This window comes from Pelodiscus sinensis, chromosome 1, assembly GCF_049634645.1.
Source record: "Pelodiscus sinensis isolate JC-2024 chromosome 1, ASM4963464v1, whole genome shotgun sequence".
NCBI classification, from domain to species: Eukaryota; Metazoa; Chordata; order Testudines; family Trionychidae; genus Pelodiscus; species Pelodiscus sinensis.
Genome location: NC_134711.1, coordinates 335,467,093 through 335,481,221, shown reverse-complemented (window position 1 = coordinate 335,481,221; position 14,129 = coordinate 335,467,093). Strand labels below are relative to the sequence as shown.

Sequence of the window (14,129 nt, the reverse complement as noted above, 5' to 3'; positions counted from 1 at the left end):
TAGATAGATTCATGGAGGTTGGGTCCATCAATGTCTATTAGCCAGGCTGGGTAGGTGCGGTGTCCCTGGCCTCTGTTTGTCTGGAGGTGGGTGACAAGAGAGGGAGCATGTGAGGATTCCCTGTTGTGTTCCCTCCTCTCTGGGGCACCTGGCATTGGCCACTGTGGATAGACAGGACACTGGGCTGGATGGACCTTTGGTCTGGCCCAGTCTGGCCGCTCTTATGTTCCTATGTGTGTGTGGTCACGACAGAATCCACGGACTGTTCAGTCTCTCCTCCCTGGCCTGAGTTCTATCATCCACACGGAGAGACCTTGAAAATGTGGAATTTGTTTCCTTGACCCAGTTCAGGATTGTGATTTGGTGTCCCTGTGACATTCGGGGTTTATTGGATGAATTACGGCTGAGAAAATCCCACCTCCTCCTTTTCCCATAAGATCACAGAACCATAGAACACGAGAACAGGAATGGCCCTTGGGAGGTCATCGAGTCCAGACCCCTGCCCTCACAGCAGGACCAAGCAGAGTCTAGAAGATGGTTAATGATTGTTGAATGGTTAATTACAGGGGCAGGAAGCAGCCGTGATATTGAATTGAACACACCCAACCGGGCTCACCATGGCAGTACCCAACGGGACCAAGGCCCACCCCACCACCTTCATTCTCCTTGGCATCCCGGGGCTGGAGGCGGCCCACGTCTGGATCTCCATCCCCTTCTGCTTTGTCTACGTGCTGTCTGTCGTGGGGAACAGCCTCCTCCTGGCTGTGATCAAATCCGAGCCCAGCCTCCATGAGCCCATGTACCTTTTCCTCGCCATGCTGGCCGTCACCGACCTGATCATCTCAACCACCACCGTACCCCAGACCCTGTGCGTTTTCTGGTTCAGGGACTGGGCCATTCACATCAATGCATGCCTGGCCCAGGTGTACCTCCTTCACACCCTGTCAATCATGGAGTCCGGGTTCATGCTGGCCATGGCCTTTGATCGCTACGTCGCCATCTGTAACCCGCTGCGACACTCGGCCATCCTGACCCATCGGGTCATAGCCACCCTAGGGCTGGGGGTTGTGCTGAGGGCGGCCGTGTCGGTGGGCCCACACCCATTCCTGCTGCGCCAGCTCCCCTACTGCCGAACCAACGTCATTCCTCACACCTATTGTGAGTTCATGGCGCTGGTGAACCTGGCCTGCGCAGACATGAGCACCATGAGTACCTACAGCCTGGTTGTGGCATTTCTCACCGCAGGGGTGGACTTGATCCTCATTGTCCTGTCCTACATCCTGATCTTGCGGGCCGTCTTCAAGCTCCCTTCCAAGGAGGCCCGTCTCACGTCCCTGGGCACCTGCAGCTCCCACATCGGTGCCATCCTCGGGTTTTATATTCCAGCCTTTTTTTCCATTCTCACCCATCGGTTTGGCCACAGCATGGCTCCTCACGTCCACATTATTGTAGCCAACATCTATATGCTGGTTCCCCCCATGATAAACCCCATCATCTATGGGGTCAGAACCAAAAAGATCCGCAATAGAGTCCTCCAGGTCTTCAGTGCCGTGAACTGTCACACTATTTCATAAGGGGACATACGTCCTGGGGGAGAGATGTTTTCATAGACTCCCTCCCCTCCCATCCACCATGGCCACGGGCACCTTTCTCCCTACCGGATCATAATGCAACCCTTGGGCAACGAGAGCAGAGAGGGGCGTGGAAAAGCAGTGCTGCGGAAGCAGGCTGTGCAGTTGCAGCTTCCTGCCGATTCATGCTTGGGAGCTGGAAAGTAAGAGACGCCCTCGTGCTGTGTTTGCATCCAGACTTCTCAGAACTGTGGAGACGTAATGTGCAGACCTCTTGTGGCTCGTGGACCAGAGTCTGGGAACATCCAGTCTTCGACAAATGGCCCTAGAGGTCATGCCGAGGGCTTCTCTGCTGCGTGCCACTGGATGTGCTCCACCCATCCGCAGTAGAGAAACGGACTCTAGTCCTGCATGAGGCTAAATCTCCTCTATCTGCTCATAAATCCTCCACCAGCGGAGAATGAGCATGCCACCTATTTAACAGCTACAGGTGTTGTCTCCTCTCGCTCCTTCTTCACAAGGTGCAGGAGAAATAGCTCCATTAACCTATTGGCTTTTGAAGGGTAGATGAGAGAGGGGGGGCTATTGAGAGCTAATGTGACGTGGGAACGCTAGGCATGGCCACGGTGAGGCCTGTGTCCGTTCTGATGGCCCCTGGCAGTCGACATGGACAGTGAGGTCTGTGAGGTGCTCGGTCTGGTGCCGGGGACTAGACTTGAGGACCTCTCAAAGTTCCTTCCAATTAGAGCATTCTGCTCGAGGGTCTCCGCTGTAAGTTCTGCCTCCCGTGCTCACAACCCGTTCCTGTCGCTCTACAGCTGGGTCTCCTCATTTCAGACAGCTCCTTCTCTAGCGTAGCTCCTGGGACGTCCCCGGCTTTCAGCAGGGCCATGCAGATCAGTGCTTCCCTCACTGCGGAATGTTTGTCCCCAAATCTGTGCCAAGAGGGCCAAGGGGGGTATCCATTGAAAACTCATGCTCTGCTCTTTCTCTTTGTGCTACTCCTACACCTGGATGATTTTTGAGGGGGAATTTAGGAGAAGTGGCTCCGTCCTGGCATTTTAAATGTTCGGTTCTGGCGTCGCCTGCCTATTGAGAGGGGTGGCGACTCAGTGAGGTGTGGTGCTCCGTAGTCAATGTGCCGTAAGTGTTGTAAGAATTCTGCTGCAAACCTGCAGAGCAGCAGGGACGCCTGACAAGGACCCGGACAGGTGACTTGCTCTTGGGACATTCTCCATGTTGGGAGGCACCTTCTCAGAGGAGAACAACGGGACTCCCCCCCGTGGGCAAGGATATGAAAGGACAGTCCCCAAGGACTCCACGATGCCCAGAGGCCACGGGGATTTGGAGCTGCAGGCCTACTACGCTGTGTGGGTGCACAATAGTCAGTCCAGAGCTGGGCTGCTCGATCCGTAGAGCCGCTCATGCCCGGCCATTGATTTGGGTGCCCTGTTGCGCAAAATCATTTTTGGAAAAGGGCTTTTGCCCGAATGGGAACGTCAACGCATTTGCACAAGAAGCACTGATTTCGGACAGTAGAACGTCAGTGCTTTTGAACAAAATCAACCGGCCAGTGTAGACAGCTGGCAAGTTTTTGCGCCAAAGCTATCGCTTTTGCGGAAAAACTAGCCAGTCGAGACGCAGTCTTCGTGATTTCAACTCTTGGGTTACATCTACATTCAGGCTTCTTGTGCAAGAACCGTTTTGCGCAAGAGTTCTTGTGCGAAAGGTCTTGTGCAAGAGCACATCCACATTTATATTACCAGTAGGGTTATATTAACAGTGACACTTATTATTAGAAACAATGTGGCTTTGTCTAGACTGCATCCTTTTTCCGCAAAGATCCGAGCCGGAAAAAAGCGGCAGCCATGTTTATGCAAATGAAGCAGGGGTGATTTAAATCCCCGCTTCATTTGCAATTGCGATGTGTCTAATTTGCATCCCTTTTACGGAAAAGGGATGCAGTCTAGACACAGCCTGTGGGGTCCATTACAAGCCAGGGAGTTCTTGTCTTCCCTTTGTAGGTCCACCAGCAAGATGTCTGTATCATCAAGTATCCAGCCTCCTTCTTCAACCCCCCATTCTGTGCCTCGTTATTTTCCTGTTTCTAATATACTTTTAAAATCATCCCCTTATTTTCCTTAGCGCTGGTACTCACAGCTTTGTCTAGCACGTCTTGTGCTTCCCAAATCCATTTTTGATCCTTCCTAATGCCTCATTTCCCTTAGTCGCTCTCCACCTCCCCTGCGTTAGAGGTGCTGATGCACCATCAGCTCCTGTCAATGGACCTGGCTGACCTCCATGCCCATCTTCTTGGACCTCTCGGCATGAGCTGATCCTGTTGGCAAGGAGATCCCGCTGTCTCACCGAAGAGGCAGCAGGAGAGTGGAGGGATGAACTCAAATGGTCTGAATCCTTCTTGGAAGGACCCACCTAATTACACCTCCAGGTCCAGACCCCCCCCCCGGTGGAGTCCCACGAGGGTCAGTTCTCTCTGGGGGGCTTTTCCATATCTCCATGCAGCCCCCATGGGAGCTGGTCATTAAACATGGCCTCAAATGCCAGCCACACGCAGGTCACATCCCGCCCCTCCCTTAGGTCAACACTTGAATGGCTCCCATCTCGGCCGGGAAAGCTGATTGAAGCACTACCCAAGCTAGACAGAGGCAGTGCTGGTGGGCAGAGCAAAGCCACGAAGGGATGGTAGCCCCAGTGTGGACCCTCTGGATGAACTTTAAACCCGCCTCTGGGCAATTGCTCCCCTGCTGGCAGAATGAAAACACCCCCCGCCCCCTCGATGAAAAATGTCAGCGGTTCTGTGCAATGGACGCTTTTCTCAGTGACCCTTCTCTGATCCAGGAGAGTTGCCTCCAGTTTCATGGGTCAGAATGTCCCTCATTTCGGTGCACCCCAGCCCAGCCCGGCTGATGCCTCCAGCCCCGAAGTGGCCGCACTGCAGTGGCCCAGGGGCTCTGTCAGGATGAAAGGTGCTGGTAGAAGTACAGGACAATGCCCAGCTCGCAGGTCCTTGCCCGACCATTGCTCCGGCCCCAGTGAGTCCCAGGTCCCCTGGATTGGAACTGACCAAAGTTCTGAGAAGCTACTTGTGTGTTAGTGCCCAGAAACATCCCCCTCCTGCTCCTGAACCTCAGGGCTCTGGCTGTGAATTGGCCAGTTGGGGGCGGGGGTGCTACCTGATGTGTCTCTTCTGGAAAGCATGGAGGTGGATGGGCTCCTCGCTGCAAAACCTGGTGTCACAGGCTCACAGGAGGTGCCCACCCTTGGCTATGGGCAGTCCATTTTAGCCATAGGGCTTCCTTATGCAAGAAACCCCTGTTGCCTGCCTACACTGCCTTCTTGTGGAAGAGCTGTTGCACAAGAGGGCTTATTTCTCATGGGGAGAGGAATAACTCTTGCGCAAGAAGCCCTGTTTTCTGATGCTTTGCTGTAAATTTACTTGCACAACAACGCATGTGCAGTGTAGACACCCGGCAAGTTTTTGCACAAGAACAACTGTTCTTGCACAAAAAGCCTGCAGTGAAGACATAACCCTAGGTTTTTTCTGCATCTTGCTGGGCCTCACTTTACCCATCTGTACAACGTGGAGACATGCCTAGAGACTTTCATTTGCTGGGTGTTCGGTAGCACCTTCAATCAAAGCTGCTACATAGTCTAATGATATTTAATGCTGAGAATGACTGATAATAAGGTCCATGTGCCTGTAGAAAGCGTTTTTGTCTCCCTTCAGTCATTGTTCTCCAGATTTCTTTGTCTATTCTTCACCCGTCCATCCTTCATCATGACAGAGCCTACGGAGACCTGGGCATTATCCCAAGTTGTATTTCTTATACACAAATACAGAAAACAGCCAATTTCTCTGTCTCACCACAGAGCCCAGGAATACCCCGCGCTCTGGGGGGAGGCATCGTAATTGCTGTTTACTCCGAAAGCTGGGAAAACGCCCTGAACACGAGACATGGACAGAGAGACCTTGGCTGGGGTGTCTCCGGTCTCCAGCCTATTTACATCCAGGTTTCCCTGCTCCCCAAGAGGCCAACCCCCGTGGGCCTGCCCAGCGCTGGGCTATAAACAGTGCAGACGCCCGGGGCTGCTCTCGTTGCCGTGCGTGGCTGCAAACGCTGGGCTGAGCGAGATGTAGGACACGGCTACCGGAGGGGGATTCCCAGGGAAGGTCACAGGTATCTGTCTTCTCCTGCTCGTCAGACCTAGTGCGATGTGTGTGTGAGGGGGACACGGTCGTTCTATTACCTTCTCCCCTGCACAGCTAGGAAACGCTCTGGGGCCTTCCTTCAATGGCATGAATTTCCTTTACTATCACTGGCCAAAGCATCCCTTTTTGCTGCGCCCCGCTCCCCAGGCCGGCTGCTGGGCTCCACCCCCGAGGTGGCTGCATTTCCCTGGCAGGGGAGGGTCTGTGGACTGACTGGTGTGGGTAGGGGCATAGGAAAAGGCGAATCCTGAGGCTGTGTTAATGCAAAGCGATGGTCCCCTCAGGGCTGTGGCGGAAGGGGCTGTGTGTGTGGGTAAATAGCCAGCGAATGGGAATTGGATGACGTATGCTGTCCCAAACCTTCAAAAAAGCGGTTCAGTCAGCTCAGGAACACGCAGCCCAGAGGCGGACAGACCAGCACACAAAGGAGCAACTCATCATGAGGTTTCCTCATTGAAGGTGTCAGACAGTCCTCACTAAATGCGGTGCCTCCAGGACCACTTACAGTGGCCAATCCACGTGTGAGTTTTATCACCTAAACCCTTGGTTCCTGTAACATATGGTCAAGGAAGAACAGGTATTTCCATGGGCCAAAAGTGGATGATGCAAAAATAGCTTATATCAGTGTTACATGTTCAAAGCAATGGAGTAGCCCCTTGTACATGAGCTGTGAGATACAGTAAATGAAAACGCTGATTGATTTGCTTTATCCGTAGAGTCGTAGAGCTTATGATCAGAAGGGACCATGAGATGATCCAATCAGACAGACTGAAAAACAAAAAGCTTGTGAATTTCACCGAGATACCTTTGTATTAAGCCCCTTGTAACTTAGCTCTGGTTTCCTCGAGGATTTTACATCACAGATTCATAGAGCCAGAGGGCCTGACCAGAGTTCAGGGGTCAGAGAGAAAAACCCGCTGCCACCTCCCTTCCCTTGGAAAACTGTCAGTAAGGGAACAGTCCTTCCTTCCTTTAGCATCTGTTCCATTGTCCGACAGCGAGGAGGGAGAAACAGTAACTGGAAACTTGGAAATGGCAGAGATGCTCAATGACTTGTTGTTTCGGTCTTCACCAGAAAGTCTGATGAAAGAATGCCTGACATAGTGAATGCTACTGGGAAGGGGGCAGATTTAGAAGATAAAATTTAGAAAGAACAAGTTAAACATGACTTAGCAAAGTTAGATGTCTGCAGGTCACCAGGGCCTGATGAAATGCATCCTAGAATACTCAAGGAGCTGATAGAGGAGGTATCTGAGCCTCTAGCTATCATCTTTGAAAAATCATGAAAGTCTGGTGAGACTGGAAAAGGGCAAATCTAGTGCCCATCTATAGAAAGGGAAATAAGAACAACCCAGGAAATTACAGACCAGTCAGTTTAAACTCTGTGCCAGGGAAGATAGTGGAGCAGGTAATTAAGGAATCCATCTGCAAACATCTTGAAGATAATAAGGTGATAGGTAACAGCCAGCATGGATTTGTAAAGAACAAATCTTGTCAAACCAATCGGATAGCTTTCTTTGATAAGTCTTGTGGATAAGGGAGAAGTGAAGGATGTGGTATACCGAGACTTTAGTAAGGCATTTCGTACAGTCTTCTTATCAATAAACTAGGGAAATAAATCTAGATGTGGCCACCATAATGTGGGTGCATAACTGGCTCAATAACCATTCTCAGAGACTAGTTACTAATGGTTCAGAGTCATGTTGAAAGGGCATCACATGTGCGGCTCTGCAGGGCTCTGTTTGGGACCGGCTCTGTTCAATATCTTCATCAATAATTTAGATATTGGCATAGAGAGGACACTTGTTACGTTTGCAGATGATACCAAACCGGGAGGGGTTGCAAGTGCTTGGAAGATAGGATCAAAATTCAAACTGATCTGGACAAACTGGAGAAATGGTCTGAGGTAAACAGGATGAAGTTTAATAAGGACAAAGGCAAAGTGCTCCCCTTAGGAAGGAACAATCCGTTTCACACATACAGAATGGGAAGCGACTGTCTAGGAAGGAGTCCTGCAGAAAGGGATCTAGGGATTATAGTGGACCACAAGCTAAATATAAGCCAACAGTGTGCTGCTGTTGCAAAAAAAGCAAACATGATTCAGGGCTGCATTAACAGGAGTGTTGTGTGCAAGACACGAGAAGTCATTCATGACTTCTAATTTGTATCCCTTCTCCCTGTTTTTTTTCTCATTTGTTATATATTGCTGCTGTGAAGGACCCCCCCAGACCTCCATGCTTTTTTAAATGATCTTATGGACACAAATATACCTAACCCAGAAGGGCTTGAGACAAATTGCTTCATGTAACCAACCAACCTTCATGTCTTAATCCGCTGGATCTGTCTGTCTTATTTTGGTGCATGCATCACCCTTGTGTGTGAAATGAGACATATGGCATGTGGAATGTTTATGGTTTTGAAATGTGTGAATGAAAGCCAGCATGGGCATTACCCTAAATTTGTTAAACAATCTCTTTTGTCCTTTAAGTCCCAGCAGTGGTTGGTCTGGGGAAGCAACTGGTCAGGTGACTTCTCATGCAAAAGGGGAATCTTTAAAAACACTAGGAAGGTAGGAGACTTTGGTCTTTTGGCTGGCTGGCGAGGCACACCCAAGGGAGAGAACCAGAGACCCCAGGGAAATGGAGACTTCCCTGGTTTGGCAGGCTTGGCTGGGAAAGAAACAGTTTTAGGGAGAGTTTGTATTAAGTTTGTAATAAGTTTTTGCTGAAGTTTTAGTGTAGAAGTAGCAAAGTGTTTTCTGTTATTTTGGGTTTGTAATCTACTTAGCTCTGCCTGTTCTCACCTATTACCACTTAAATCCTATTGCTTGTACTTAATAAAATCACTTAGTGTTACCCCGGGGAGCAACCAGTGTATAGATGGCTTCTTTTTGCGTACAAAAACCCTCTTGTGCAAGAGCCGTTCTTCCTGAAAAAATTAGGAAGAATGGCTCTTGCGCAAGAGGGGGGGGGGGTGTCATGATTATGAGGGTTAGCCAGCAGCCTGGGGATTAAGGGGTTAACTACACCTAGCCAGGTGGAGTGACCAGTAGGAATGTAGGTGGGACTTTCAAACTCGGACAAAGGAATTTGGATTTTTTCCTTTCTCTTTTTTGTCTTTCTGGGCGAGTCCTCTGCAGCTACAGGGAGGGACAAGCATGTCTCCCTCTCTCTCCAAGAAACAATTCTTCTCTGTCTGTAAGTAGGGTAAAGTTTAGGTAGTTTTGTTAGGCTTTATTGTTTTAAGGGTTGGGTATGGGATCTGAGATCTGACACCGTTTAAGAGATGTTTGGCTTTTCTTTTTAACTAAGTTCTAGCCCATGGTGTAATTCCTCCATGAGTATATTTTGTTCCCTTTCCATCTGATCCTTATGCTTGCAACAGGAATATTGTTGTAATAATAAAAGCTTTCTCTTTTCTTTTTATGAACCTGGCATTGGTTACTTGTGTGTCCTGATTTTTATAACAAGAATGAGATTTCCCAAATGAGCTTTCCCCTAATCTCGTTATTAATATTTGAGTGGTGGCAGCGAAAGTTTTATTCCCAAGATCTAGGGTTTTAAGATTTTGGGGGAAGTTTTATACCAAAGCCTGGTAGATAAGGCTTTGGGGTACACTTGCTGGCCCCCACTTCTGCATTTATCATGCCAGAGTGGGGAAGGAACCATGACAGGGGGTTTTGCGCAAAAAGGAGCCGTCTACAAAAGCCTCTTGCACAACAGGGATCCAAAGAAGAAATGCAAATGTGAGTGCGACCTATGGAAATGAGCACTCCATTTGCATTTCTTCTTCTGCAAGAGGCTTGCAGAATAGATGCAGCCTGAGGTCCCAGATTCAAATATGCCTGGTGGTGGCTACAAGTCAGGGTTTGTCCGGAATCTCAGCTGGGTGTCTGAAGCTTGGGATGCGCTTCTGTAGCTCAAGCTCTAAGAGCTCCTCCTAGAGGTCCTATATTTGAATACGCCCAGTGGGGGTGACACAGAATTTACTGGGCCATTTATCATCATCAGATATGGAATTAGCATCGGAAGAGTCAGTTATTCTGATTCATTTCTCTACATAATGAACTTCTCATCATCAAGTAGAATAGTCTCCAGTACTGCATGTGTCTTTTCATATGAACATCATCTCTTTTCCAGGCATTTGTATTGTGACCATCACCCTAAACTCTGGGCACATCCAGGAATTCATGTGCGTATAGAGTACATGAAGGAAACACCATTTTGCCTCAGACTTGGACACTTTTTCCCAACAAAAAATGTTGGATTCCAACACAACCCACTTCACCAACCCCTCCACTTTCATCCTGCAGGGCATCCCTGGCCTGGAGGCAGCCCATGTCTGGATCTCCATCCCCTTCTGCATCATCTACGCCATCGCCCTCTTGGGGAATGTCACCATCCTGTTGATTGTTTTGAAAGAGCCGAGCCTCCACCAACCCATGTACTATTTCCTTGGCATGCTGGCCGTCACCGACCTGATTCTCTCTACATCAACCGTGCCCAAGATGCTGAGCATCTTCTGGTTCAATTCCAGGGAGATCGATTTCAGTGCCTGCCTCACCCAGCTGTACTTCATTCACTGCTTTTTAAAGATAGAGGGTGGAATCTGCGTGGCCATGGCATTGGATCGCTACGTGGCCATCTGTCATCCTCTGAGACATTCCACCATCCTCACAAACTCCATGGTGACCAAGATTGGCTTGGCCATGATGTTGCGCGGTGGCATACTCTCACTGCCCTATCCCTTCCTGGCCAGGCAGTGGCCATATTGCCAGACCAACATCATTCCTCACACGCACTGTGAGCACATCGCTGTGGTGAAGCTGGCCTGTGCCGACATCCGTGTCAGTAGTTACTATGCTCTCTCTGTGGCATTATTTTTGACTGTTCTGGATGTGTTTTTCATCACCCTGTCCTATGCCCAGATCCTCAGGGCCATCTTCCACCTCCCCACAAAGGACGCCCGGCTCAAGACTTTTGGGACTTGCACCTCTCACCTCTGTGTCATTTTAGCCTTTTACATCCCAACTCTCTTCTCCTTCCTCACACAACGGTTTGGCCACAACGTGCCCTTGTATTACAATGTTCTCACTGCCAACATGTACCTTCTAATGCCCCCCATGCTGAACCCCATCATCTATGGGGTGAGGACCAAACAGATCCAGGACAGGCTGCTACGGTTTGTTTCTCTTAGGGAATAATTTATTTACCTGCTGCTCTGACTCTGTCTGTCAATAGGTTGGTTGTTAAAAACTCTCAGTAGCTGGGAGATCTCAACCACCCAGAAGAAAGCAATAACTGCATTCTAGATAAAGTCTCTGCAGTTATTTGAACTTTCCCAGTGTTTTAAGAGGGCCTGAAACAGAAGTACCTGTAGTACAGGCTTTGTGTGAGGCCTGCGGTCTGGGCAAAAGTAGTTAAGATTTTGTTGACATAAAACCACAGAGCTGATTTTGTAGAAACACAAACTACTAAGTGTCAACTCACAGGGCCATGGCCAAACAGGATTATAGATTCACTTCAACACAGAGTTGATTAGAGATAGTTGCTTTTATTAGTTTCTCTACATCATTGCTATTACAGAATTAATACTGCCAAAGTGACACATCAATAAGCACAGGCAGAACAATGCATAAAAGAATAATAGAGACTTTGAAATTTTTACGTCCCTTCAATCTGCAGGGAGTCCCGTTCCTGTCACCTTGCACCAGGGCCACAGTGGATGTGGCTCCAGCTGGGGGAATCCAGGGCACCCTCCAAGGTCTAGGTCCCTGGTGAGACTCACCATGCATGGGACTCCCTATACTAGTTATGCTACAGTTGTTTACCAGGTATGCCAGACTTGTTTACCACTTAGTAGTTTCCCAGCATAAGTTCATGGGTAAAAGCTGAGAAGGGCCAGCTGCTGTTTGCATTTGGCGGGTCCCAGGCTAGTTATTCCAAGGATGGAAATTTCCATCCCAGCTTGCTGAGCTGCAGGCCCTGCATATGACTTTTTCTGTGACACTAAGGAGTAGGGGGCACAAGGATGGGACCAGTGTGACACGGTTCCCAATGTTTGTATGCAAATATGTTTTGATATATACATATGCATAACCCTAAATGTGTTTTATGCAAAATGGGGCTGGTAACATCGCATCCAAGAGCTTGTATGCACCTGAATGTGTATATTCTATTTGTGCATGTATCATACTTTTATGGGAAGTTAGAAATGTGAAATGTAAATCTGTTTATTAATCTCAGTCACCCAGTGAAAGCCATTATTGGTGCTTAAAGAACATAATGGCCTGGTGTTTAATTAAATTATCTGTAAATGGCCATGTTTTTCCTGGAGCCTAAACTGTGGTTGGTCCTAAAAAGACATGTCCCCGTGTTACTTAGTGCTGGAATCCACCTTGAATTCAATATTTTTTCCACAACGGTGGAGGGGGTTGGGAGGGATGCATGGTCCTGAACCTGGGACAATTCAGTTTAAGGGATGGGACGCACACAATGATGGGAAATGGGGGTTACAGGACACACCCAGTGGTACAGAATGTCACACTATGTCCCTTTGCCATGCAGGTGTCGATGATGACGGACAGGAGGTTTGGCTCCCCATGATTATGTGTCAAAAGGTCGGCTGCTGCGGTGAGCAGTGAGGCTTAGTCCTGACAAGCAGAATGTGCAGGTGGCTAAGCAAGGAAAGGGAGACAGACATTGTCAGGGGGGTCAGCTATTCCAAGTGTGAGTAGGAGGGGGAAAAACTCTTCTTTTGTTTTCCTTTGCTCTGTATCTTGGCTTGCTTTTCTCCTGTGGTGCAGATCAGAATGTGTCTTTACCAGGTCACGGATGTCTTATATAAAAATATAATATTACATTTCAGAAAGCTCTGTTTCTGAAGGGCTACGTCTAGACTACATCCCTTTTTCATAAAAGGGATGTAAATTAAACATATCACAATTGCTAATGAAGCGGGGATTTAAATCTCCCCCGCTTCATTAGCATAAAAATGGCTGCCGCTTTTTTTCCGCACGGAGCTTTGCCAGAAAAAAGCGCCAGTCTAGATGCTGATCTTGCGGAAAATAAAGCCTTTTCCGAAAGATCCCTTAACCCTCTTGAAATATGGGATAAGGGATCTTGCGGAAAAGGCTTTATTTTCCACAAGATCAGCGTCTAGCCATACCCACCGTTCAGATCGATCTCTGGGAAGGTGGTTAATGGGTGTCCCTGTAGCTCTGGGCTAAGTCCATCCCTGATGGTGTTGTCATGCCAATGAAGCTTTGGGTGCCCAGAGAAGAGCTGGCCGTGCCGTGGTGTTCCTCCATTTTCAGGGTTTCAGAGCTAGCTGGGGATTCACTCCAGCACTGCGCCCACGGTGAGAAAGCAGCCAGCCCTGACACAACTGCTGAGGGCGGTTGCTGGGTGTCAGACTGGAATTCTTCACCTTTCCTCAGTCCCCTAGAACAACCCCTCCTCCCTCTGATCCCTTTTCTGGGGAGGTCCCATTCCTTCCATGCCTGCCCCTCTGCAGAGATCTTATCTGGTTGCCTCATCTCAAAATCTCTTGTCAATCCCATGCTTTTGGGGAGAGATTTTATGCGGTCACGTTGGAAAAGGTTCAGAAAAGCAGCACAAATGATGAGGGGTTTGGAATGGGTCCCAGATGAAGAGAGATTAAAGAGACTGGGGCTTTTCAGCTTAGAAGAGAGGAGGAGAAGGGGGGATCTGACAGAGGTCTATAAAATCATGACTGGTGTAGAAAAAGTGAGTAAGGAAAAGTTATTTACTTGTTCTCATAATATAAGTATAGTAGGATGAGGGCCTGAAACATAAGCCCACGTATCACAGGCAGATATGAGGCCTGAGGCCTTGACAGCAATGGCCAAGACTTTGCTAATATAAAACAGAGGGAAGCGGAGAGCCAGAGGCAGGCCCTGCCCACACAACTTAGCAAGAACAGGGCTGATATTATAGAAACACTCAGACCTAAGAGGTCTTAGGCACAGTCCGTGAGCACATTCCAGAAGGGTCGTAACAAAACACTTTGGGTGTGTCTAGACTGGCAAGATTTTGCACAAAAACAGCTGCTTTGGGGCAAAATCTTGCCACCTGTCTACACTGGCTGCGAGTATTTGCACAAGAGCACTGACTTTGTACTGTACAAAATCAGTGGTTCTTGCGCAAATACTTTGACGCTCCCACTCAGGGATAAGCCCTCTTGTGCAAGAGTAGACAGGCAAGTTAATTTCTTGCGCAAGAAAGCCCGAGGACTAAAATGGCCATCGGAGCTTTCTTGCACAAGAGAGTGTCTACACTGGCACGGATGCTTTTGTGCAAAAGATG

The 14,129-nt window shown here is 48.8% G+C and overlaps 2 protein-coding genes across 2 annotated transcripts; both read left to right on the top strand.

Moving 5' to 3' along the window:
* The first annotated feature begins 413 nt into the window (after window positions 1-413).
* LOC102451827 (olfactory receptor 52K2-like) lies at window positions 414-1,574 on the top strand. Its single transcript, XM_006123601.2, has one exon. It carries the CDS (start codon window positions 618-620, stop codon window positions 1,572-1,574), a length of 957 nt encoding a protein of 318 aa, XP_006123663.2. The 5' UTR covers window positions 414-617.
* An 8,486-nt stretch (window positions 1,575-10,060) lies between these two features.
* LOC102451589 (olfactory receptor 52R1-like) lies at window positions 10,061-11,005 on the top strand. Its single transcript, XM_006123600.2, has one exon. The coding sequence runs from the start codon at window positions 10,061-10,063 to the stop codon at window positions 11,003-11,005; it is 945 nt and encodes a 314-aa protein (XP_006123662.2).
* The last annotated feature ends 3,124 nt before the right edge of the window (window positions 11,006-14,129 follow it).